The sequence below is a fragment of the Lineus longissimus genome, chromosome 19, assembly GCF_910592395.1.
Source record: "Lineus longissimus chromosome 19, tnLinLong1.2, whole genome shotgun sequence".
NCBI classification, from domain to species: Eukaryota; Metazoa; Nemertea; class Pilidiophora; order Heteronemertea; family Lineidae; genus Lineus; species Lineus longissimus.
In genome coordinates, this window is record NC_088326.1 from 881,436 (window position 1) to 908,852 (window position 27,417).

The 27,417-nt window shown below is 40.8% G+C and overlaps 1 protein-coding gene across 14 annotated transcripts in view; it reads left to right on the forward strand.

The window, feature by feature from the left end:
- The first annotated feature begins 1,634 nt into the window (after window positions 1-1,634).
- LOC135503474 (cytosolic carboxypeptidase 2-like) overlaps window positions 1,635-27,417 on the forward strand; it is a 31,742-nt gene continuing 5,959 nt past the window's right edge. For 5 of the 14 annotated variants that reach the window (XM_064797060.1, XM_064797065.1, XM_064797066.1 and 2 more), the window contains exons 1-21: window positions 1,635-1,787; window positions 7,387-7,472; window positions 7,662-7,988; window positions 9,046-9,060; window positions 10,076-10,777; window positions 18,047-18,239; window positions 18,452-18,606; window positions 18,923-19,001; window positions 19,128-19,390; window positions 19,656-19,783; window positions 19,896-20,084; window positions 20,171-20,356; window positions 20,599-20,843; window positions 20,962-21,071; window positions 21,210-21,420; window positions 21,690-21,834; window positions 22,110-22,160; window positions 24,064-24,117; window positions 24,812-24,958; window positions 25,892-26,020; window positions 26,169-26,231. In XM_064797060.1, coding sequence (XP_064653130.1) covers window positions 7,700-7,988; window positions 9,046-9,060; window positions 10,076-10,777; window positions 18,047-18,239; window positions 18,452-18,606; window positions 18,923-19,001; window positions 19,128-19,390; window positions 19,656-19,783; window positions 19,896-20,084; window positions 20,171-20,356; window positions 20,599-20,843; window positions 20,962-21,071; window positions 21,210-21,420; window positions 21,690-21,834; window positions 22,110-22,160; window positions 24,064-24,117; window positions 24,812-24,958; window positions 25,892-26,020; window positions 26,169-26,231 — 3,354 coding nt within the window. In that variant the 5' untranslated portion in view covers window positions 1,635-1,787; window positions 7,387-7,472; window positions 7,662-7,699. Of the gene's footprint in view, window positions 1,788-5,661; window positions 5,991-7,386; window positions 7,473-7,661; window positions 7,989-9,045; window positions 9,061-10,075; window positions 10,778-13,351; window positions 13,782-16,941; window positions 17,752-18,046; window positions 18,240-18,451; window positions 18,607-18,922; window positions 19,002-19,127; window positions 19,391-19,655; window positions 19,784-19,895; window positions 20,085-20,170; window positions 20,357-20,598; window positions 20,844-20,961; window positions 21,072-21,209; window positions 21,421-21,689; window positions 21,835-22,109; window positions 22,161-24,063; window positions 24,118-24,811; window positions 24,959-25,891; window positions 26,021-26,168; window positions 26,232-26,455; window positions 26,502-27,417 lie in introns of those variants that run through there. The other 9 variants (XR_010449901.1, XM_064797067.1, XM_064797073.1 and 6 more) reach the window with 7 other exon arrangements.

The following is a 27,417-nucleotide window of genomic DNA, read 5'->3' on the forward strand; positions in this document are numbered from 1 at the left end:
TCTGGTCAGGTTGGGAAGACATTGACACAACTTCAAAATTATACCAGGGTTACCACTAATAAACTTTGGAGACGACAGGACAGCCTACGTAACAACCAACCTCTTCCAGCTGGTCAGTTTGGGAAGACATTGACACAACCTTCAAAGGGTCCTTGTTTGCTTTCCTAAACCATCGCGAAGGACTGCTCAATCTGGTAAGATTGGATTAAGGATCACTCATTTTTCTTACCAAGTTTTACCCAGGAGACAGGACTGTTTAATGGACAACTCTACAAAGACGCCACAGGCAAGGAGAGAAAATGGAATAATAGCCTCTGCCAGCTGGTTATCTGATCAGGTGGGGAAGATCTTTACACAACCTAAAAAAATGCCAAGTTTTCTGACAAGTTAACACTATTAGGCTGATAGAGACAACAGGACTGACCATGGAACAACCACCCTCTGCCAGCTGGTTATCTTGTCAGGTAAGAAGACCTTTACACAACCAAAAAAGACCAAGTTTTTCTGACACGTTAACGCTATTAGGCTGATGGAGACAATAGGACTGAGCATCGAACAACCGCCCTCTGCCAGCTGATTATCTTGTCAGGTAAGTTCTGGTTCTTCGATTTGCCGCTAGGGGTAGGGCTTGGGCCCCCTTTGTTGACATCGGCTATTTTAAGAAAAGCACATGGTAACTCCTTACCCACAATACATTGCGGACAAACATTAGGTCTCGTCAGGGAGTTTTTCCCAAATGTACGCGATGATGACGTACCCCATTAACAGGACGTAACATCTAACAGGACTAGATCAGCTTTTCGGCCGCGTCGGAAGGAATGAAATCGCTATGGTCTCATTAGTCATTGGTCTCGTGTGTATTCATGCGCGGCCAAGCCCTAACCGTAGTTCCTAAAAGATCATTGATTTATTGGTCCTCACAGTACGCCAGTGTTGATTTAGCAGTTGTTTTGGCAAAGACATGTTTTTCTGGAGTTTCTGAAACCTAGAACGCTACTCAATAGGCGGCTAACAAGAAACTACGCAGTTCACTGTTGTTGCCGACGTATGTGTACACTGAATTCGGAATGTGCGTTGGCCCCATGTTGAAATGCCGTCCAGTGCCAGTTGGTGCGTTTTTCGCTGATTTGTGCAAAATTCAATATCTCAAAAGTTCAATGGTTGACCCTCGATTTTTTTTTGTGTAGCGTAAGCAACTGTCTTTCACGGGAGAATGGTCACTGCAAGAATTATTCAGGAAAAAATGTATGATATTTGGGGTTTTCCGTGATTGTCTGGCCCAATTAGCAATATTGCCATTTGGGATGGTGAACAGAGCTAGGAGAAAATGAGACGCTTATGATTTATTTAAAGAAATAAAATACCCGATTTAACATCCTGCAGAATCAAGGGAATCGGGCGTTTCCAGTGATATACGACATAAATGGGTTGTCTTCAGTCAATCATTTTGGAAACGCATTTTAAGATAGATGTTACGTCATGTTAATGGGACACGTCATCATCGCATACATTTGGGAAAAACTCCCTAACGAGACCTTAGCCATGTGCTTTTCTAAATTTAGCATATGCCGCCACGACTCCGCCCCTTTCATTTCCCGCGAAATCGCAAAGATCACATGACCTGCAATCGCGGATTGGATATAACATTGACCTGTCAAAGCTGTGGAAATAACTGAAGAATTCTCCGAATTCCCAGGAGTAAAGCTCACGAAAATCTCACATAAGAAAGATATAGCTCTGATAAATCGACCTGTGTGGAGAGATTTAAGATCAACTCAACAGTTTTGGTGAGTGCAGTTGTTGAAAAGTTTGTTTATATAGATGCGTTGAACCGGTGCGCTTGGATACAAAATTTACATATCATAACATTTATGACAGTTGGCACGTGCTTGGGACAGAGATAATCAATGCACTGGCCAAAGCTTAATTTTGGTTTATGGCATAGGCCTAATTTGCATTTGGGGTTCCTGTTCTGGCGTTACCTTTCAGGGCTGCATAGAAGCATGAAGGTACTATTAAGACTCTTGATAATACAGTAGAACCTCTCTATTAAGGACACCCTCGGGACTGACAAGTGCTGTCCTTAATAGAGAGGTGTCCTGATTAGAGAGGTCAAATTGAATAGAAACAACCGCTTTGGGACTAAAACTAGTGTCCTTAATAGAGAGGTGTCCGCTAAGGGAGGTTCCATAATACCTCCATAATAGAAGGCCGAAGGCGAAGGGGCACGTGGGCGTGGAGGGGGGTACCGGTAGGTAATTGCCCCCCCCCTAGGCATTGCCGAAAAATTATTTTTTTTAATGATTTGGGCCCTCCATGGGACAAAAAGTGATGTTGCCCCCTCCCCAGGACCAGAACTTTGTAACCTTGAACCCCTTGTACTGGGGTTTCAAATGGGGGGGGGGGGGGGGTGGTCTTAGGATCCATGTGCCCTCCATCACAAGCAGTTGTCACGACCATTTCATATTTTGTTATTCGGTGTAGGTAATGTAACACTGTGACCACAAATCCACTCTTACATTACCCCTGCTCGATGACTAAGTCTAAATTATACCTTTATAATAAGAAATATTATTGTAAAATGGCCTACTAGTACTAAAGCCTTTGCATGTATGAGTGTGAGTGACTAAGCCTTGTTCGGGATCAGTGAAAGCTGATTTTTTATATCGGTAAATATACAATTTTTAATCCCTGCATTATGACATTTTTCACTCATAATCAAGAGGGCTTGCTTCGGAAGGATCACTGCTGTTTTGTCTTTGTGTCCTTGGGCAAGACACTTAAATTAAAATAACTTCATCCTTCAAATGAGTAATAAAATTGTTGTGTCTTAAATGTAAGGCACAGCGAAAAAAGAGATTCCAGAAGCGAGAAAATTGTTTAAATAATATTTTTGAGAAGTTTTTCCTAAAAATAAGAAGCCTACTTCACTAAACGATATAATGTGGACAAAAAATATGTGCATATATATCTCATATGAGCGTTCAAATAGCCACAGGATAAAATCAATCTATTTGTCAAAGTACTTGCTACACATGAATGTATGTCTTAAAATAAGTGTCTGTCTACAGCCCAAGGGTACATTTTATTGGAAAAGTGGTACAGTTTATGGTGCATCAGGCAATTATACATGTACTCCTTATAGGATTTCGAAATAGCAGATGATGGAACAAAAATGTTCAGATTTTGTATCCAGTTGTGCATGCACATATTTACCTTAGCAACCTGGTGTGCGCATGCAAAATGGATAAAATCTGGAAATTTTGTTTCAATTGTGATTCAAAATCCTTGAAGGAGTGTGGTTATCGTGTTGCAGTACTCTATAGAGAGTGCCTCTGCTCTCCATTATCGTGGACAGAAACTTGTTTGCCTAGTGGTTCCTTCTAGATCAATCATGATCTAAGGTAAAATCATTGAGACAAGCAGGATAGGAAGCCATTGGACCCATCAGCTCAGTGGGGAGTGTGTTCCTTGTCTGGCCATATAGTACTCGATTAGGGAAACGACTGTTACTCTATGGAATAGCGGACAACGTGTGTTGTATCTCCATAATGATGATCTCGCTCTATGTAGACATCGAAGATTGTTTTCAATCCATTATTGAAATAACTGACCATGTATATGAACTAGACGTTTTCAAGCCTTTAACTTGTCAAATACGGACGAATGAATATGAATACGGGTTTTGCCGATCCAGTGACTTCTGCCGTTAAGTACGCCTAACTTCACAGGCCTTTCTGATTCTAAGTTTCATCATCAATGGTTTCACAGCTTTAGTGCCTAATGTATGTACTAAGGCCTTCTGCTAAATATTTCATACCGTTATTAAAGCTGTAAGGTAAGCCAATTCATTGGGATGTGTGGTTTGACAGTATTCATCTTTACTTGCAAAACTTTTGTAAACCTTGAAATCTTGCAAGTGTTTTACTTTTGCGACTTTTGCAAATTCTCTGAATCATCTTCACCGCTGCAGGAGAATTCAAGATGAAACCCATCAGAGATCACCATTGGTCATATAAGGCTTCGTGCTCTATCTCAGTGTGTTGCAAAGTGATTATTGAAAAATTTCAGTCAGTGCCAATTTTTATCTTTTTTTCTCCAGAGATTTCTTGGTGTCCACTGCATGTTCCAATCATGTGAATAACATTTTCCGAGATAATTGTCAGAAACAGGCTATTTCTCTACATGTCCAATGCAAGCTTGCCTTTCGCATTTGATTGTGTTGTGGCCGGGTTCCCAGTGCTACCTGTGGCCAAGTATTCCTGGCATGTTGATATCGTCCTCTGTTTGCATAATGAGATTTGGTTTGTGTGTACAAATCTCCGGAAAAAGTGTCGATGGACAATATTCCCTTCAAAAGTTCTCAATGGGAGATCAGTGGCATAGTGGTTGGATATGAGTGGTTGAGTACAATAAAACTCATAGTCAGAAGGTCGTGGGTTCAACTCTTGTAATGATCTTTTGTCCTTGAGCAAGACACTGAAATGAGACGTGTCTCAATGAGAAGTGAAACCGAGGATCCTTGTACGAGGGCAGAAAAAAGCCATGCCCAAGTAGACCTGAGTAGCTTGCAAAGATCACTTCTCCTTATTTTCAGTGCCTTTTCAAGGACGCAACAGACCAGTAGTGGTGAACTTCTGAAAGTTCAGACCAGACCAAACCCTAATTCAATGTTGTACATCAATCTGAGTCAGGACATTCATCTTAACGCAAGTGTCTAATAATAACCTTACGATATTTGAATTAGGTGTAGACAGAATATTCAGACAAGATCATATGTCATCACATTTGAATGGTCAAGTGTGTCCGTAAGGAAAATCCTTCATGTTGAAGCGTCAACAGTTCTTAATGCCGTTCAATTGGGTCTTTGTGGGGACAGAAGTGAACCATAATATTTTGAATGACTTGGTGTCCTGTGTGTGTTAGTCAGAATTCTATATGATTGCTTTAACTTTCTCGTTTGACTTTGTGAGGTTATTTACCTCGGTCCTCAGTTATTCGACATCTGGTTGGGTTCGGCCTCAACGGAGCATTTTCTTTCCATTCTTAATCCCGAATATTTTTGTTGACAGTGTGGTAAAGTAAATTGAGTGATGAATCGTCTGCCATGTTTAATCAAAGCATAGCAGTGTTGTCGAGTGTCTTCATTTACCGAAAGCATTTTTTCGTGAATATGACATTTACTAGGTTAATCCTCTGGGGGCTTTACATTAAAAAAACTGTGTAGACAGTTTGTGTTTAATCAAGAATTTATATATTTGCACTGAGTAAAGAACATTTAAATGTTGTACAAATGGTGTGTTCAGATATAAAGTTCAAATGTATCAAAAGATAGCTGAAAAAAGCGCTAATTATGTGTAAAAGATGATTTTTACACCACATACATGTACAGTATTTGAAGCTTTAATGATAGAAGTTCGTCTGTTGAATTCTGGGACTGAGCGGTCAACCACAAAACACATTTGTGAATACCGTACTCATAAAGAACTTGTGCTTGAGTATCATAGCTCTTTCAGAAGTACTGAGCATGTTTTTGAAAAGCCTGTCAATGGGATATCATATGTAGGCTAATGTCGTGTATGATGTAGACCCGTTAACTTTGCTAATTTGGTTTTCTACTATTTGAATGATAGTTTTTGGTTGTGATCGAGTTCAGGTGATTCAATGGTTGTGATCGACCGTAAATGTGATATCATATGCCTCATTCATCACTTTGTTGTGGAAACATCTTGTGCTTGCATGGTCTTTGAGTGGATGGTGTGTGTCATTTGCGGTCTCCTGCAGTGCTTACATTGGGACCTAAAAAGTGGCCGGAGCAGGACATGTTCCCAACGGAATCCAAGTGTACTCGAATAGCATAACTGAGGCTGGATTGAATCGCTGGAACAAAACTTGAAGGATTTCTTATTGGGATTGATATTTGATCCACTGGTCAGTTCACTGGATATTCATTAAAAACTTTGGTGCTTTCTATTTCTTTTTTGTGTGAGGTAAGGCCAGGGTCCTAACTTGTTGATAATTTGTCAAGATATGCGTTACTCATCTTAGCAAAATGACAACCCTTTAAAATCTGTAAGCATAATAATACACCACACTTCTCAGTGATTATGCTACCTTCATTTCTGACCAGACTCCACAGCTTTGCCTGCATATAGCACTTTCAAACAGGGGGATATTGAATGCATTTGGACCTGACTTTGACAAATAGCTTGTTTTTTCAGAACCAATTTGTTCAGGTGCTCAGCACTATAATGTACGGCCAATAGTATAGTGCGCATCAGAGAGCAATCTTATAAATCATTTATGAAATCTGTCCATTGAATTTGTTGGTAATAAAAACGTAAAAGCCATTTAAACCATGGTAACTATGTTGTGTTTTGCCCGATGTCTTCAATAGTTAAATATAGTTGGTGAATTTCTGCTTTCTGTTTATCAATATTTTTGTGGTGTCGATGTTATAGGTAAATTTTACCAGAAGTCGTTGGGAAAGCTAATTTACCATCAGATCTATGAGCACAAGATCTTCTTCTGTTTGTGAAGATCCGACTCAAAGACTTATCTACAATATTTAAGCCTTATAAAGGGTTAATTTTGTAGGCCTATATGTCAGGCACAAGTATAAAACTCCACAAATCCAAGAAAGATGTGTGCCGTTGGTGTTATGAATATAGATTGTACATAAATCGTAGAGTAAAAAATCGCTGAGATTAACAGTAGCTAAACCAGCACTGGTCAAATATTGTCTTGGTCAATGAACAAATTGGACCCGGAGAGAATTTGTTCTTATTTGATTATGGTTTATTACAATGGGTATATAAGACGGCGCGGACCCTCCAAGGTGACAGATTAGAGGTTAACCCATTTGACCCTTTAGACATTTTAAAACGTCTCTTCACCTGTATATGATATGAGAAGTGTCTTGAGATATATGTACATCACTCAAACCCTGGTAAAACTGGTATTTACTGGAAAAAAACGATCACTGGTTCTTTTCACAGGCACCTGCGATCACAGGCACCTGCGATCACCACAAACAAAATGTTTTTGTCATGCACCTTCATAAAGATGTTTTGAGCATATCTAAAACAGTAAAGTTACAACAAACAGATCACGAGCAGTCTAAGTGTTATATTACAGTGATATACTATATATGCTCCTAGGCCTTTGTCAGCTTATAGACTTAATCAGATCAATACGGTAAAAACAGTGTTTTAATCCGATCATATTTTTCTCCAGAGGTCATGGTTGTCATTGTCACGAAATAATATTAGGTCTAGAGAATGTTGTAGAGACTTAGACTGAAGAAATTGTATGCAAAGGGGCCAAATTCAAAATCATCTCTTCAGTAAACCTTGACCTTGACCAATTTCTGTTCTCTCATTTCAGATATCTAAATTTGGTGCTGACAGCTGGTTCAGCAAGTTGTGAATGTTAAACATGATCGTAGAAACGATGAATCTTCCTTTTAACTGGTAAGACTTTTACTTTTTACTGGAACAGTGCTGGTGGTTTGATGTCCGTGTTTTCTGAGTGTCGATTTCATGAACTGCACCTTCGCGCTGACAGCCCTATAGCAATGGTGCAGTGTCAATGATAACTTTATGATGACACCAATATTTTGGTTTTTATTGATGGGAAGATCATTCTATGATTGATTCCAGATGATGAGGACTTGCTCCAAATCAACCTCATCCCCCAGATGTCATCCTCACTCCCAGCTATAGATCTGAGATCTCCGCGCAAGATGTACACAATGCCTGTGCAAGAAACCATGTCCGAGCCCAACAATGGTGTCTGCTTGGAGTGTGGATGCTTGAGCTCATCGTTGTCAGAGTCGTCTTCCGATTCATCCAGTAGTGGGCGCTCCACACCGATCAATGAAATCTTGCTTAAACGCCCACCATCGATGCGTTACGGACCCAGAAAAAGACTTGATGATGAGGCAGTGCAGCTGTCGGAGTCGAAACGGAAGGAAGTTGTTGTCCAGAGTGAGTATCTGCCACCTTTTGGCAAATTTTGAAACTATGCACAAATCTAAAAGCACCACCGCATTTAGGCTGCAAAGCATATCGCCGAGTGAATAAGCTTTCCACTGCCTTCCTTGATTTGAAATTATGAAATTGTGAAATGCTGAGGATTAAGGTTTTGTTCAGAACTTCATCTGTTCACACGTGAATCGTACACACATGAGGAGTGAATCGTGACAAATGTCGACAATATGACTTCATTATAAAACTTGGCATTTAAGCAAAAAATGTCAAAATCTATCAGTAAAATGGAATTTGTGACCTCAGCAAGTGCTGCCATCTTGGGAGTTATAGAAGCACTAATTTCAATAGACTATTCAGGAAGTTTCTTAATATTCTGTCTCTATTAGTCGTAACAACTTACGATAATGTACATTTATTTCTCTCCTTGCATGTTAGAAAGGTGTGGGTTAATCTATGTAGCTGATCTTTCACATTTGACGTCAACGACACAAAATGATGGGCCCCGAAAATTCACCCAAACCAAAATCAGATGTTCTCTGGAATATTGCAAGTTCATGGGCTGTGATTCCAAGATTATGTGTTGAAGAAACTTCTGTCATGATTTAAGAGGAATATCGGAGCAATATTATTTAGGCTAATGCTGCACATAACCACTAATTAAAGAAGCAGAATGTCACAAAATCGTGATAACAGCACAGTTTTTCTGTGGTTGTGTTGTGTGCGTCAGATGAAAAAACACCCAGTCTCTGCACCTTGTTCTCAGCACAATAATATGTCCCTGTCTTAGCTGGTGTTCGATCATCTGACTATTGCCTAAGAAGGACAATCAGTATTGCCTTACTATATGGTATGTCCGTCTAATGCGTGTCCAGTCCTTCCACACTGCTGTATGTGACCTTGACCGTGGACGATCACATGATCGAGGACATCCCATAATAAAAAGACGATAGCAGTCCTTGTATTAGCCAATGCCATTTGACAAAGATGGGGACCCAACCAATCCTGTGTCCCGTTACTAATCGAACATATTCACTGTGTTTTCAACCCACGACAGTTCAGCGGGGGTGGTGTGAGTATTCACTTGTTTCAAATCTAACTAACCTTGACCTTTGACCCTGCTTGACCTTGAGAGCTGTCCTGTGACATTGACCTTTCCTGTGACCTGTCCATCTCACTGATTTAGTTGCAGTGCTCTTTCGTTGAGGAAATTGGTATCCAGTTGGCCGTTTCAGCAGCCTGATAAAATCATATCAAAAACTAACTCAGAAATAGTATACAAAGCATATGATGCTCCAAGTTTTGGCATATTTGATTTGACTTGTCTTTATTTCTGTGATACCAGTTTCTGGCGACGTAGAACAGTTTCTGAATATATCAATTTCAATCTGTCACCTTTCAAATATTCTAAATTTCATATATATGTCAAAATCTACAACTCCTTGCCATGCTTTTACCCAATATAGTTACTGCCACCTATATGTAGAGACTAAAACCACTTCAATATCTTTCTTTCTCTAGTAGATGTTAACAGTTCATCCTCCAGATCAATTAGACATCTTTACAGCAGCAAATCGTACAGCAGCTTATCACAGATTTCCAATAAGAAAACATAATCATATGCTTTTTCCAAATAGACCTTTATTGTAAATATCATCTTCGTAACAAATACTTGCTCTTCTAAGAATTAATAGATCACCACATTATAGTGTGATATTTTGTCAAAGAACTGTCAGACAGACAATGACCTCCCTTGCATTAGTGTCTTTGAGTAACACAGTGTGGCAGCACAGTATGAAGTAGTTAACTCCGACTGCTTCTTCACACTTCTCAACCATAATAAGAATATACTTCTAACTACTCTGTAGAGTAAAACTAAAAAAGCTTTTTTGTGAACACATCGTCTGGTATTACTCTAAACTGTTTTGTTCTGCTTCAACAAATTTATGATGGATAATATTATTGTCTGTTTTTTGTGAATATCTTTTTTAAAACATTAGAAAAAAACTGGAAATTTTCGCTGTTTTTTGAGACACTAGTGTATAATCATTTGTATGAATTGATTCATCGGCCTTTCTCTCCTCCAGTGGACGAAGACCAGTGGAAGCAGTCCATACGAGAACAAATAGAAGAAGATCTTGAACGACGTGTGCGGGAAGCGCTGGAAACGCCACCTTTAGAGCGTTTGCAGAAGAACAAGGAACGAGCCAAGCGACGATATATCGATCAATTAAACTCCATCAATTCACACATCCATTTGGACTTGACAGAAAAAGAGCGCGACTACGTTAGTCGCAAGCGATGGAAAGCGCTACAACAGGCGAAACGAACTGCGCAAGAATTAACGAAAGCGAATAACTATTTGAACAGTTTAAGCGCTTATCAACAAAATGAAGATAACGCCAAATTAAAGTATGAGATTATGTATAAAGAGTATCAAGATCGTAGGAAATTGAGTGACGATTCCGCACAGTTGCAGGAGAGATTCTCGTGTTTCCGCCGCGGTTCCGAAGCCATGCGAAACTTTGGGACGTTGACGAATCGAGAGCGACAGGAGCTGTATCACACGTTCACGAAGCAGGGATTCGAGAATGCGGTGCGGTTAGGACATTTGCCGGACGGCTCATTGCTTGAGATGCTGCCGAATGGAAAGTACCAGGATGAGTACGGGATCATCCGTGATCACCATGGGCCGTTCTGGCCGAGGGATTATGGCCCACTTTTCCCTCCTCCAGACCACAAGAGAACTATGCCGCAGGACGTGGAGCCGCTCATCACATCATTCAGGGGTGAGTTAATCCACTTTAGGCTTATAGTACTGGTCAGAACTGACATCCCTAGATGTGTACTTCAAAAATGCCCATGTACACACTCCATTTGCAGTTTTCACAGGCATAGATCTGAGTTCTAGCATCTTTGCTTCTGAATTGCATGGGAATTTTTCTAGGCTTACAGTGTCTGCATCTGTAAATCATTTGTTGCTCCGTACCCTCGTTGTGGTGATTTCAGTGTGAGAAAGTGAGTGGTATGACTGGTATTGAATATTTCAGCATGTACTGTTCTGATCTTAAGTAACATCCCCTTTCAAGTGCCGCGCATGCATAATTTGTAATTTGCACTCAGGTCTTCCTCACCTGCTTGGTGTACTGGCACCATTTTGAAGAAGAAGCGTGCAGTAGGGGATGTATCTCTAACCAGTACAGTGTTTGTGTGAGAAATGCTGCTTTTGTGGTGTTGGTTTGTGAGAAAGGTGTGGTGCCAGGACCAGACCTGATTCTGTAAGTGAGTATAGGACCATGATGACAAGAGTAAATTTCCACCGATATTTGAAGACAGCAAAAGAAAAGGTATGTGATTTTGTCAAAGGGCAGCAGTATGGTTCAATTACCGCTTATTATGTGATGTGTCCATGTAACCCAATTATGAAAGGAGAGGTGCAATCATACTGTTATGATCTAAAATGGATTGCAACAAGGGCTGATATGACCAGCCCAGATCATGTCTAATTATTTTCTGATCTCTCGAAAAGCACATCTGACTTAGAGCCTTCATATCGTGCTGTTAGCTCCTTACAAATCTCCTCAGCAAGAACCTTCCATTTTATTCCGTGCTCTTCTGTCTGTCGGTCTGGGTGATAGTGCGTCACAGCATCCCGGTATGCCTTCTTTGTGGATTCCATTGTTTCATCCTTCATATCGATAGTCGGCATCTTAAACTTTGAGTCCTTGGGCGGAAATTCCTTGTAGATGTTTTCAAGAAACTTCATTCGGTTCGGTCTGTGGTCCTCCACACCATTTTTCCAGTGGGGCCACTCTTCGCCAATTTTAGTCAACTTGTCAAGCTCTGGTTTCAGTTGCTCAACATACTTCTTCCGCTTGTTTTCCCAGATTTCATCTTCGGCACGCTGATACTCTTGTTGGTACTGCTCTAATGCTTGTGCTGCTTCTTGGAACCATTCTAGAATTGAAATCGAAACATGTCATGGATGTTGATGGTAGGCCATTTAAGGAAGTCAACTGGCTTGATTATAGGTGGAATTGTTGGACATGAATCAACTGGCTTGATTATAGGTGGAATTGTTGGACATGAATCAACTGGCTTGATTATAGGTGGAATTGTTGGACATGAATAAACTGGCTTACGACCTATAGAAATGACCGATAGACAGTGGTGGCAATAGGGAACGATTGCAAGTTTTATAATCCCCAATGATTGTTGATGGCGCACGAATAATTTTGATTGATACAGGCCAATTCGCATGTAACAGCAAGACTGCTTCACTTCCCTGACTTTGCCTTTGCCAATATTTGTCCATATTTGTTTTCAACCCCAAACAAGGCTAAATTAAAAGTAACCCTCAGGAAAATTAAGTTCCTTTTGCAAATTCTGCTGTGAAACCCTTAAATTTCTTCCTGGCCATTTTAACTTCCTCGAGAGAAATTCTATTCACTTCAGGAATGGGCTTGACTATCGTAATGATTATTAATTTCACTCAATCAGTTGTTAGGGCATAATATTTATGTTGGGTTTATTTAACCGCAGACAATCAAATAGAAATTAAATGGAGCAAAGCCAAGTCCATTAGTTTGGGTAAATGTCGAATCGTTTCGGCAAAAAATATGTGTCGTTTTAACGTTTGTCCTATATCTTAAGGCAGTTTTTCTATTCATAATTCAATGTTTTGGGGAGTACTTTGTCAAAAATGATAACAAAAATCGTTGTAGCCTGGAATTTACTGATACCTCAGAGAGTCTGTGGAGGTGGATTTGCTAAATTGGGAATTCTAATGAGGATGACCTAATCACTTTCCATAAATTGCAGATTATTAGAGACAATTTTTTCCAAAATGACCAAAGACCTTCTCTTTTCAATATTTATACCTCTGACATGGCCCCTGATAATCCCCAACACTGCGCACATTGGAGGAATCACATGTGTTTGATTGACTGACGCGGACATAATGAACTGGTCGAAGTACTTTACTCATTCCAAGGGGACCCAACGGAATGTAGGGCTTCAGCGCCACAATTACTGGATTACCAGGACAGAGTTATTAGAGCTTCCATTGGATGAGTGACTTGTGGCCGGATTTGCAATTTAGTTAAAACTTTATAACAACTGTCCCTTTTTGTCGAGTGTTCGGGACATTTGTAGCTTCAATCGTGATCATTTCTGGAATGATTTCATTCGACTTGAGGAAGGATTTCAAAAAGTGGATGTGAATCACTGAATTTTGGACGGAATTGTTTGAATTTTGATTGACCATGCAGAGCTTCCTAAAGAGATTCCTGGGTAATGATGAAATTATATTTAACGACTGAGGAAGAATATTTTATTGAAACACAAAGCATACAAGATGGGATTAATGGAAAAGCTGAGTTGGTATTGGCATATTTCTGATCTATTCCCAATAACAATATGAGATGATAGATTCATTCAGGTAAAGAAACATTCATAAAAAACCCATTCCAATTGACACATATCATAAAGATCTGCAGGTTTCAACTCGTATTTGATATTTTACGACAATTATCCGAACAATCGAAACATTTGAAAGAGAATCGTCTGCTTTATTCTCGTGTTTGTTTTGGCAGACGGTGGAATGTTTTTGGAGATAATGCGCCATGATTGGGTGAGGACTAAGCAGAGCTTGGCCTAGATGATATTGTGTTGCAAGTTTCTAGAAAAGTGAAAGGAGGGCATTGTTGCGTAGTTGGGTGGAGAGCGGTATTTTGGTGCAAGTTTTACTCGGAGATTAGTGGGAGGTTTTGGAAAATAGATTCCATGAGGCAGGTAAGTCGTCTCCCAAATGACATTTTTTCAACCGTCTAACCAGCAGATATTCATTCCCCTCAATCTCAATATGATGATCTCAACGTGTTAAAGTGGCTGGATACGAAGCTTGATATTTGGTCTTCCCCAGCAAATCTATTGGTCTTGAGTCCTTGATATGTCAGACGGAGATGTCTCTGCAGGCTTCCAAAATTCCAGAGCTTTGTCTATAATTCATATTAAAGTCCCAGAAATCGCTCCAACAAACATTTGATTTAAAAATTAATAAAGTGGATTTAAAAAGATAGTCAGATTATCTTAGAATTGGATGACAGTCAGTTTAGGATTAAAAGATAACAATGACGGGATTATACCCCAAAACCTTGGCGGTGACCATCAGAACAACATTGGTGTTGAGGTCTCTGTCTTAAAGGGGGACTAGAGGCAAGAGCTAGGAAGGGGGGGTCAAATTGATGGTCTTAGAGTGACTTATAAATTGCTAGTCACATGCCCTTTGTGTAGTTATTCATAATCCAGGAAGCCAATTGAAACGTTACCTGTGTATAATTTTGACGGCAACAATAGCAGTTTTTCTCTTTGCCTTGCAACGTTATTGGATTACCCCGTCTCTATGGGAAGTCATTGTGTCAACCTGATTGAATACTTTATCATTGTTCTATCGATATATTATGCATGGACAATATCGTGGTTACACAGAACTTCCATAAATATCGGTAGGCAATATTTATTGTTGACAGGCGATGTTGGAGTTGGCGACCAGTGTTGCAGTATTGCGCGATTGGTTTCTTGCCATGGTGCGGATGTAACCACTCAAAGCTGGTAGGTTTCTTATGAAGTAACTTTCTCATCTCCATTGGAGTAAGAGTTTGGGTGTTAAGAGAGTCTCTCTTTCATTAGCTATGACACCAATGATGTTTCCACAGTGCTTTGGTGCCTTTAGATATCGACTGGTATTTCAATGGTTTTAATCTATCACTGGGTCACAGCCAGACCCCTTACAAGATGTCACTCTCCCTTTCATTTTTTATCACTCAGCCATCTGAAAATAGATAAGTGAGGCCATATTATCTGTGGATCATTGCCCTTTTAGGCCTAATGTCTCTTCACGTACGTGTCTTAAAAAGTCTTTCATTGAAAGACAAAGTACTACGCACCCATCGGCTTTGCCCCCTAGTGTTAATATGATTTCTATCCTCAAATAAAAATTTCGTCACAGCAGGACTATTTTATCCGATTTATGAGAGGCACTTATCTTTTCTTTAATAATCTTTCAGACAAGATTCTCTTTCATGTTTAGCCATAATAAAATCTAGATTTCGCCTTAATAATGTCATTATGGTGGCACTTTTGTTCAAATTATAAGAAGAAATGCGTGTTTGGGAACCGTCTCAATATCTTGACAATTAATAGTGTGTGTAAATCTTTTCTGTGAAAATATCGATAATTTTCATATTATCCTTTTGTGGGAAAATATCGGTCATTGAGAAATTATGTTAACGATGGTCAACTGAGATATCATGTCATTCATTTGTACTTCCTTTGAACTTCTTTCATGTCATATTTGAGATTTCAAACTCTCGCCGAATGTTGTGTGTTTCGGTTCCTCCAAGTTTGTCGTCAACCTCGTAAAAGCGATCTGGATAAATCTCATTTCTCAAAATTGACTGGTCCCAATTCAGTCAGTCCCAAGTCAATTGCTTCGTATGTTGAAATCTTCATCTGGAGGAAGACTGTTTGTCGTCAGTGGCTAAAAACTTCGGATCAAGGTATTGTTTTATCTTGTCACCAGTGCTTTCAATCCCTTAAAAAAAGGGTTAACGTCACGATTACACAAATCGTTAATATTGGAACCTGCACCGAAAGACCCCCCTTCCTCCATTCAGAGGTCCTATAGGCCTAGTTGATCAAATAGACTTGGTGCTTTGAAAATGATTGCCTCCATGAAAGCAATGTTTACAAAAAACGACCGTTGGGGTCTTAGGTTGGTTGTTGGCCTACAAGTTGTTGGTATAGGTTTGTTCTGTAGAGTTGACTGTTTGGCAGTTTGTTATGGGCCGTTTAGAAATAGGTGCTAATTGAGATTCAACTTAAAGGGGACGGCAAGAGCTGATTCCAATAAAACATTTCAGCAGACCGTAGTGGTCCACATTGTATATAATGTTGACAAACATGCAATATACATTGGCTGTTTCAGGCATTGTATATTTCATGACAAATCTAGCTGTCGCCATAGGGACTAATCCCAATTCAATTACTGAAAATAGGCTTGGCAATTGGTGAGAGCTCAGTAATGATTCAATGACTGATCGACAAAGGAAACATTAACAATTACCTCATGTCATCAAAGGTCAATTCATGTTGGATGACACCAAATGCCTCTGACAGTTATGATCATAAGTAATCTCCCTTGTTGTGTGCAACATTCACACAACACTGCATCCACTGTAATGCCTGCTACATGCTCTAGGGGTTCCATTGGTAACCTGTTTAGATAGAGACAAAACAGAGTAAAGCGCTTTGCTCAAGGACTTTTCTTTGATACAATAGTGATCTTGATGAGAGCCCACCACCTCCGGGTTTTGGCCCCGCGATTTGACCACAACTCGCTATTGTGACAAGTTTGGCCATAATTGGCAATAGAACCTTCTTTGTACCAAGTCCTACCAGTCGCTATATCTTAACTACTAACGATTTTTTGTCCCATTTGTTTATACGAACACAAAGATTAAGATTCCATATCTCAATTCACTTGCACCAAACTGTTTTAAAGTTTGCCCAGTTCTAAATTTTCATCTAACCTTGTTTGAACAATTGTATTGTTGACCCAACTAATCACTTCTGTCGTTATTTGTCCTGTGTATTTCCTTCCCTGATGGCCCCTTGGGCGACACTGAGTTTAGTTTAAAATATTTTCTGTGTCCTAACATAACTTCTTCTCCTAACCTTATGAGACTACTACCTTCATACTGTTAAACAGTCGACAATGTGTTTCAAAGAGGGTAGGTTGGAAATTATGTTGGATTTTCTCTCAAGATACCCATTGGAGTTCTGATTTAAGATTCCAAAATCAAGTGAGCACCGAAGCACATATTTTGACCATTAGTGGTCGTTTTTCATCAACAATCGCAACTAGAATTTTGAAAGGTCTCTTTGATTACAGATTTTAGTGCATGACCTTCGTGTGTGACCTTGAACTTGTGTGACCTTCACCTTCGTGTTTGACCTTGAACTTCCTTAACAACCTGAGTTCCTCTATAACGTCTGCCCACATGAATCTGCACGAATCCCCAGACAATTCTGACAATACTAAAAAACAATGTGTGACAATTCGTTACTGTCGAACCGGCGAGAACGCATTGCAAACAAAACACAAACTCTCTATGGCCCATCTGTATTTAAGGACGCCCTCTTTTGTCAGGACTTCAGATTCTAAAATGGAACAAGAGACAGAAAAATGTGACGATGTCGTCGGAAAGGATCGAAATACCCATGACAAGAAAGTGAAGTATAAAAAGAGGATTTGTGACTCGAAATGAATGCAAGGATATTTCGTTTATAGTCAGTTTGTGTCACTGCCACTGGATTTTCTCAGGATTTCAATCACTGCCACAGACGTTGCTTCAGCAAAAGTGATAAACTGTAATCACCTTGGCAACTAGAAAAATATCCATAGCAACATAACTTGCAACATAGCAACTAATAAAATTACCCTAGCAACTAGTATAAAACACAGCAACAGAACTTGTTACCATGGCAACTGCTGCTGCAACAAGGACTTACATGCACTATCACAGCCAATTGGAGGAGTTCATTTCTCGGCATAAAACTCGGCCTCCAGATATCAGATACTGGCCGTACGGTCCGTATTGGCCTTATAATTATAGGGAGGTCGTTCTGGAGACTCCGAAACATTTGAGATGGAGTGCGCCTGATTATGAACCGCTACTCCCAAAGTGTGACGGTGATGAAGGTATGTTGACCTACAATTCTCTCTTTTGCCTGTGAATTAGTTGAGAGTGAGGCATGAGAGAGTTAGCGTGAGGAAGTGTGTGTTGTGTTGAAAGCAAGACTGGTTTGTTGAGAAGGTGTGTGTGTGAGGCGTATTTATGTATTTTTTTCATAGAATAACTGCTCCAATCATTATTTGGTTTCAGAAAGGTCTCTGTTTCAGGCGTTTTCTTTTGCTAAGGACTGTATGCAGACATGTAATCACTTTACTTTTGACCAAGACCGTCTGTTTTAATGGTTTCTCTTACGAATTTCAGAACAAATGAACTTGAAAACGATAGATACACAAGTGACAAAATATACCAACAAATGGCGGGGGACGCACATTGTTTTTGACTCTGAGAAGAGCGGGAAGGACTATATACCGCCTGCCGTCCAGGAGGGACATTGTCCGAGTCTCCTTTTCGAATCTCGGTTTGAATCGGGTAATCTACGCCAGGCTCGAAGGGTGTAAGTAGAAATCAGTGTTCAGTTTGAATGGAATATCCTAAAATACCATGGTTCAAGAACCAGTCAAAAAATAAAATGTCAGGATCTCCTTAGCTACCTCACTGTCTGTTTATTTAGGTTGTCTCATCAAATACAGCTCGGGCTAACATTTGGCTTCATCAAGAGCAACTGTTTAAAACTTAAATTTGAAAGGCATTGAACATTTATTTCAGCGGTCAGTTTGAATATGAATTGGTGCTAAAAACCGACCTCTATACGAAGCGTCACACGCAGTGGTTCTATTTCCGCGTTCAAAACATGGTGCCGGGGATCACGTATAAATTCATCATCGTCAATTTGCTCAAGAGAGATAGTTTGTATAACCATGGTGAGTACAGATAGGTGGTGCCACGCCTTTCAAGATACTATTTTGAATATCTCTTTTTGCCGCTTCAGGGCCTGAACCCAGAATAGCATGACCTGCAACAGGCAGAAAGGCTTTTAGGGCAACAAAATCAAGATCTCAGCTGATCTCTTTGTTCAGTTTGATTTGAGAATGTAGAAAACGGTGAAAGATCTGCATGTTTTGCCAAGAAATGGAAATATGATGAGCAGGCTTTTTGGCCAGAAACTGATATAACCCCAAGCTCAAACCTGATGAAATATCACGTCAAATCCTAAAGGTTTTCATTGGTTTGTTTCAGGGATGCGTCCGTTGTTTTACTCTGAGAAGGATGCCAGGACGAGTGGGATTGGATGGGCGCGAAGAGGACACCACATACTGTAAGAGTTTCCTCCATATACTTACACCCCTAAAACAACCGGTGAATGTTTGATGGCCCACTTCTCATCTGTAACAACCTGTGCCAATTTTCATTTCATTAAAAGCTTCGAATTTCTCTTCTTCAGCTACTCAAGAAATATGACGCATCTTAGCTCACCAGTATTGTTCCGTGACCGCGCCCACTTCATGTTAGAGTGGCAGATGGAGTTCGACCACGTGGACGATTCCTGCTATTTCGCACATTGCTATCCGTACACTTACACCGATCTGAAGGATGACCTTGATATGATACTTGCTGACCCTGATAGGGGGCGCTGCATGAAGAGGGAGGTCATGTGTGAGACTAGAGCAGGGAATAGTTGCTTCCTGTTGACAATTACAAACTTCGGTAAGGAGAATTGAAAATTTTCATATTGCCGTCAAATTTGGTCTGAATCACTTGAAAAAACGGAGCATCTCTCATGTTATGGATTCCTGCCAAGCTGTTTAATAGAACATTCCTAGAACAGGGAAAGCTGAGTCCAAAGATAAAACTCCTTAATAGGTAAATGTGTGGTGTGGACAAAAGTCCTCGGCTCACAGACGAGAAATGTTGGCCATGTTATGCACGTCCACCTACTGCTGTGATTCGTGAAAATATCCCTCATTTTCAGGGACTGAACCGAGCCATAAGAAGAGAGGTGTCGTGGTAACTGCCAGAGTCCATCCCGGGGAGTCCAACTCCAGTTGGATGATGAAGGGCCTCCTCGATTTCTTGACAAGTAATTCAGCCATAGCTCAGGTAATTGTGAAAAACATAGTCTGAATTTCTCACCAAACGTTGCCAGCAGATGATATTTTCCCTCCAATCATTCAAATCCTAATCGCTCATCAATGTCTCGATTCTATTCCAGGAAATTCGAAACAACTATATCTTCAAAATAGTACCAATGTTGAACCCAGATGGCGTCATCGTTGGCAACTACCGGTGCTCATTGGCGGCGAGAGATTTGAATCGGAACTACCGCCATCCGAAGAAGGAGAATTTCCCGACGATCTGGCATACAAAGGAAATGACTGAGGACTTCACAAAGAACAGTGAGGTAAAGCCAGTTTTCTGCTCTGTGTGTAATCTTTTGACTGCCGGGTCTCTTGTTACGAAACTCCTAGTTGCAACTTTCCATTGCAGATTGTAATCTATTGTGATATGCACGGCCATAGTCGGAAGAGCCAAGTATTCATGTATGGGTGTGACTCGGCGTACGACCCAGAGGTGGAAGGTCAGGGGTCACAGGGTCAAGGTCAGGCAAACCCACGGCGAGGGATCGAAGCATTTATAAACGAGAGGTTGTTTCCGTGGCTCATGTCGAAAAAGGTAAGCGATACGTTCTTTTCGGTGATCACCTCAGCCTTGGTCGGGTCTCCATCACATGCTACCTTAGTTAGGCTTTGTTTGTTCCCCTGTAACCTGATTTCATCCTGAGTTTGAGCCAAAAACCGGCATCAAGAGGTGAAGGTTGCATTTTAACCTTATCCCCCAGTTTTAGGAAAGGAAGGACTCTTTAACTTATAACTAGAAGAACCCATACACAGGAAGGTTGGATTTCTTCTTTTCAGTCTCCTGAGAAGTTCTCATTCAACGGTTGTAAGTTCCACATCCGACGGTGCAAAGAGGCGACAGGGCGTGTCGTTATGTGGCGGCAGATGAGAATCATGAACAGCTTCACGATGGAAGCGACATTTAGTGGAACGCCCGTGTCGAAGGAGGAGGCCCGCCATTTTAACATCAACGACTTTCAGGATATGGGGAAGGTATTCTGTGAGACGGTGCTTGAGTATCAGGCGACGAAGGAAAATCAGACGTAAGTAACTGATGATCGAGATCTTGTCATTCTTGCTCTTGATGAGCTTTTAATTTGTCTAAAACAACAGGAAACAAACAAGGAAGGGATCTTTCAATGTGTGGCGTTTGAATTTCAGGAAAAAGACGGATGCGATTGTGGACATCACACGTGCTGTCACTCATCAGATTCTGCAGGCGAAGGGGATGTTGGCACCAGAGTTACTGTCTCTCGTCGACGGCCCAGACGGTAAGATCTTTCTCATTACGTTTGAACCCCTAATGTGGGAAATCTCTCTGTAGGTCAGTAGAAGCTTCTGAATGTCCATCCTTGGTTCTGATCTCAAGAAATCTCGTTCAAATCTGTTCTGTTTACTTTTTCACACAGATGGTGGCGACATATCCAAGGTGACCCAAGTCCTCCTCGCACTTCTGTCAGGTGACAAACCATCCAAATCTGGCAAGGGGAAAGGATCGCCCAAGACGGCCGAGGAAGTCGACGTCAACCAACTGATGAACAACTTGTCTGCTGAGACGATACAGGGATGCTTCAAGATTCTGGAGCAGCTGAATGCAACCGATGAGTTGAACGAATCAGAGTAAGTCACATGACCCCTGCCTCCTATACTCTGTTTTAACAAAAAAATGGCACTGCTCACATAAAAGCCTAAAATGGCTTGGAAAAGTAGTCAATATTTCACTTCAAATAGCTGGTTCTTGGTCACAATTTCTCCAATTTTGGCAAAGTAGGTAACTGTAGTTACCTTGCACTTATCAGATGAAATAAAACACTCTGTTCATGTGTTACTTGATATAGTTACTTAGGCAAATGAAACAAAACATTCTAATCTTTCCTTCCCTTCTTCAGCTCCAGCGACAGTGACAGTGAGTCTGAGCCTGAGATGCCAAAAGCATCCGACCCGAAGAGGAAGAAGAAGAAGAAATCGCGTAAACAACGGGATCGTGACTTCATCAGCCAACGAAGGGACAAAGGCGAACACAAGTCAGGATCTGTGAGTATACTTTTGTACATCGAAACTTTTAGCCAGCTGAAGACTTCCATGTTTTCAAGCTCATGTAAGGGCCAAGGCTTTAACGCTTCAGGCTAAGTCGATGACTTTTCTGGGAATGCTAATAATTTCAGGGAATCTAGGACCAGAGCTGAAGTTTGAAGTCAGACAGTAACCTTGATTCAAATGTACAATTATAGTCCCTTTAAGTATACAAGTCCATTTGAAGCCATAGTCCCTTTAAGTATTCTAACTTAATTTACCATTCTCTTCTTCAGGCTCTTCCAGCAATTGGCAGTGCTGAGGGAGCAAAGGACAGAAAAAAGCAGGTGAGAAAAATGGAATTTTACGTCAAAATGTCTTTCTAATATGTGTCTGACTCTAGCTAATTATAACACTGGTGCTAAAACTTTTGAAAAGGGTCAATAGATTTGGATGATTCCTAGCACTGTTATCTTTAGAATGATGTATCGTACATGAAAGTCGCTTGAAAATTGAGAAATTGTTTTCTTTTCCTGATTTTCTCCCCTTTCACATGTGACGTGTTTCATTTAGCGAGAGCTGGTCTCATTGACTGCTCGGAGCTCACCACAACCAGCTTCGCTGGACTTCTGCATACCCTATCTAAGCCCCCTCACCATTACCTTTAGATTGAGACTAGTCATCACTGTCACTCCACTGGCTGTCGCTGAATGCCATTGGAATGACATTGGAACTCTATTGGAATAAAAACTACTGAAATTTTCCCATTGAAATCTATGAAAATGATTTGTCGATCGCAGGATCGGAGAGATCAGGTTGGTTGAATCATGTTCACCAAGGGGTTGTAACAAATTTGCATGATATAGGTGAATAGATAGATAATATTTTAATCATCTAATTAACGCTTATGATAACACATATAGGTAACAATTTTTAGAGTCATTTGCTTCAAAAAAACAAATCTAAATATTGTAAATTATTGTATAACAGGCACAAGTAACAAAGGATGGTAGAAAAAGTGCACCGCGGCAAAACGTTAAATCACGACCAGCAACGACTGACGGCAAGAAAAAGAAAGATGTCAAAACGACCATTTTCGACCCAGGATTAGATCTGCAATACGTCACAAAAGACGCTCCCGTCTTGATTCCGTGTTTTCAAAAGACCCAGAAGCATCAGGATCGGCTGATGCGAGCGCGTGTCAAATGCGGCCCAGATATGAACGTCCAGGGGCGACGTCTTTTCTACATGCAGCGACATTCGGAGCAGGTTCTGTCGCAATCGGAAACGAAAATGGAAAGACCTGCGATTTCTAAACGCACTTTGTCAGAACAGTTGATGCAGACTTGTGAAAAATATGGTTTCTCGACCCAGGATTTGCAGTCGACAAGCACGGGAATGGGGAAGGTACCGAGGCCCCCTAGTGCAGCAGCACCCTCTGTTATGACTATTTGTGACTATGATATCAGTAACAGGATTATGAGTGCTAGGAAACGTAGGGGTGCTGTTTCAAATTTGTGATTGGGGGAGGGTCATTTACTTGGTTTTTGTTTTCTTGGTGCTGGGTTTGTGTGAATCTTGAGGTTTTTTGGGGGGGTTGAGTTTTTGGTGAATTGTGTGCCTCTTGAGACAATGCAAAGTTTACAATTTGTTAAAAAATTTAATTTTTTTCTGCTATATTTTGAAACTTATGGGAAAATGTTGGAAAGCATTGGAGACATAGGTCTGTCAATTCAAAAAGAAAAAGAAAGAATATGGAAATGCTGCTATATGGAACTCTATGGAAGCATTAGGGACGCTTGTCGGTGCAGCCAAGAACTTTCGAGCCGCCATTACAGATAAGAAATTGACATCTCACTGTCCAAGAGCTATGGAGCTGCATATCTGACGTCATCCAGGAACAACAGATCAGTTTGAGATTGAGGGATACTGAGGTCCAAAGAGCTTGACGTCTGTCCATTCGAGAGTACAGAGATCCTTCGAATCACAGGTCTGTCCGTCTGTCCATCCATTCCTCGATCATAACACCTTGGAACACCGGATGGATTTGGTTGCACTGCATTCTGGGATTGGGATTCTGTCACACTTCTTATGAGTTTAAACACGTTTTTTCTGTACCCGCTCTAACTGCCTCATATTTCAGGTTAACCCATTACCTATTATATCAAGATCAGTTAATCGGAAAATTGTATAGAATGGTTGATTCTGGTTGAACCTTTGATGAAAATTCATGTCCTAATAACGTTTCAGCGTCGTCACCATTATTGTGCTCACGCACGATCAAAACATTACTTCCTACGAGAGGTGAGCAAGATATATCCCATAATATCCTGTTTGAACTCTGTGTCCCTAAACCAAATATGTCTAATCCGTGCTGTGTGTGTTCTGAACTTAAATCCCTATGAAATGTCCCTTCTGATGTCCCCAGCTTCTGTGTCAAATTTGTGTAGGCGTAATTTGTCTTCAACTGAAAAATCTTCTGTGATATAAGTTAACCGCCTTCTCCATGTGTCAATCTAAGTTTGTTTTCCATGTTTATGTTATATGATAACTGTTCTGATTCTCTGTCATTTCTATCAGCTATCATAATCTAATGCCCAATCTCTTTCAAATGTGTAAATAATGCTCCAATTTGAACCTTCTTGAACGGAAAAATGTGTACGCTGCTATTTTCTATTGTGTGCCATTGACTTCTTAACCATACCATGAGTTGAAAACTGTTTTGGAGTTACTACTAAATTCGCACTTTGACAGAAATGTAACTAACTGGGTCCCAAAATACCCGATTGTTTGTGTTACAAATTCTCCTCAGAGTATAGCTTTGATGAGAATGAACTTTTGACCAGCACTGTGAGATATGACAACACCAACTACACAAGCTTTCTTGCGACCAGAGAGTGTTTGATTTCATTCCGACTCTGACTTCCAGACGACACTTTGTCAATTGTATCATAAATGCACCAACTAACCTATCGTTGTCGCTTACTGTCAATTTCAGCATGCACCTAATCCAAAAACTAGCCAATCATTGGTCCCCATAGATCAGAATGGCCTTGGGCGACATTATCAGGCCGGCTCATTGGTCAATAGTATGGCCAATCAAGCGCCAGGGCTGATGATGTCGGCTGTCAATGGCCACAGCCTGGTATGTATGACCTTGACCAGTGTGCACCTGTTCCTTCTTCTCACAACCTTGTTCCTAGGAGTTGGAATCACAACAGTATTTGAGGGCTGCAATCCTCGCCATAGTGATCTTGCCAGCCAGTGCTGTGCTCAAATTTCGCATTATTGAGCCATTTGTTGAGGCTGGAGATATCACGTACTTCGTGGCCTGTTTGATCTTCTTGATTGTCTCCCATATTTGGAACAAGGTTGCTACACCACTTCAATGACCATGCAAATTATAATTGCATGTTCTGTATTCTGTCCTTTCATTTAACCCTTTGTTTTAGTGAATGATTTCAGTGAATAAGCATGGAGAATCTCAATCTGGGAAAAAATCTAAATATGTAAACTCACCTTAGCACTATGAGACTTGTCACTTTTGTTCAAGGCTGACAGAAGCGCCACTCGGTGACTTAAAGCGACACTTAAAAAGTCAATTGGTCCCGAAAACACCATGGTTCAGCACCGAGTAGTTACTGCGGTCAAACCTTGAACAAAAGCGGCGAGACATGGCTGTGTAGACCCCCTAGTGGTGTCACTTTCTGTGTGTAAACTTCTCTTTCTACCAGTTCTTTCCTTTCCGTTTCCTTCTACATTAGGGTGTGGTTTCTATGTCGAGATCAGAGTTGATAGGTTGAAATTCAGTAGTGTGCATTTGATACATCAGACATATCGTCTCTTTGATCATGGCAAAAGTAAAGCTGGCCAAGTCAATCACTTGCAGCAATAATGCTTCATCACAAGTGGCAAGTTTCACTAACATGATGTGACATTGACACTGTAAATAACAGGCTTCCTAATAGATGTTGAGAGATTTTGTAATGAACTTCTCAAGGGAATGTCTCATTCGTCCGCAATGATTGCCATGAGACTTTGCATACTTTTCTGAACTTTCTCAATCCTTCTTCTTCAGGCTCCAAGCATCAACAAATGCGTCAAAGTGATGAAGAGCCACCCGCAGTTTGTGAGCAAGTACGAGGGGAAACACAACAATGGTATTCCTTGGGCGTCTGAAGAGAGGAGCAATGAAAGAGCTGCGAAGGTAAGGTCAAGGTCAAAGATGAAGGTCAAGGTCATTGAAAAGAGAAGCAAGAGCCAGAGTTGCCAGTAAATATAAGGTCATTGTCATTGCTATCATTAGGTCAAGTGTCAAGGTCATTGTAGGTCAAGGTGCCTGCTCACTTTTGCAGAGGATGGCTGAGATGAAGAAGAGAATGGAGGAAGAGAAACAGAGGGAGGCTGCACTTTACTTTGTGAGTATTTTGCTTGTAGGAAGATTCACGTTTAAAATTCCTCCTCTGTACAAAATTTATCTTATTATCTAATTGTGTGTTGCGGGCTATCAAATTACTCTATTTGAAAGAATTATCCAGTGCCAATATTTCTTTGCTATGAATGAAAAGTAAACAAAACTGAATGAACAGTTGCGTGTGTATCAATATGGTTCAAGATGTAAACAATCTAATGACCATTTCAGGAAACCTTGAAAACGATTAAACACTATGCCCGTATTTTGGGCCAAAGTGAGTAGTATTCAGCTTGTATATCAAATGTGTTCGCCGCACACTAAGTTACATGTAAAACAGGGAATCACGCTTGGGATTTTGCTTCTGCCACCTGGGAGGAGGCGACTGGGTTTGCATGGTTGAGGTCACGGTGAAAGTTTTGTGTGGCTTATTGGTAAAGGGTTTTGTTAAAGGTTGAGTGTCTCAAGATAATGCCAGGCTGGTAACTCTGTTACGTTACTGCCGGCCGGGCATTATCTTGAACCTCTCCACTTGTATTAATCATGATAATCAAACAATCACTTTGCAGACTTGTGCATTGATGCTCATAACTCATGTATATTGTCTTGATATGCACATAGAATCGTCATTCAATGCCCACCACCCTGTCTGTCTACATGTTTTTCCCTTTCCCTGCCGCTCACACCAGGCACAATTACAGACATGTATTACTCGTCAACTTAACACTTTCAGCGCCGAACCACGTAGATCTACGTGGCCAAAATCCCCCTCCCCTTTGAGCTGGTTATCGGAGTCTCATGGGCTTCAGGAAAGAACTACGCCATCGCCATCTTCAGGGAAATGTAGGAACTGAAAATACCGTGAAAATACCGTGAAAATACCGTTTGGTCTTTCCAGTTCCTACCTTGCCCTGAAGATGGCGATGGCGTAGTTCAGAAAAATGACTTCAGTCTTCATGAAAGAACTACGCCATCGCCATCTTCAGGGCAAGGGAGGAACTGGAAAGGCCTCTCCTCGTCTTTTCAGTTCCTGCCGTGCCCTGAAGATGGCGATGGCGTAGTTCAGAATTTTAAATGACTTCATGAAAGAACTACGCCATCGCCATCTTCAGGGCAAGGGAGGAACTGGAAAGGCCTCTCCTCGTCTTTTCAGTTCCTGCCGTGCCCTGAAGATGGCGATGGCGTAGTTCAGA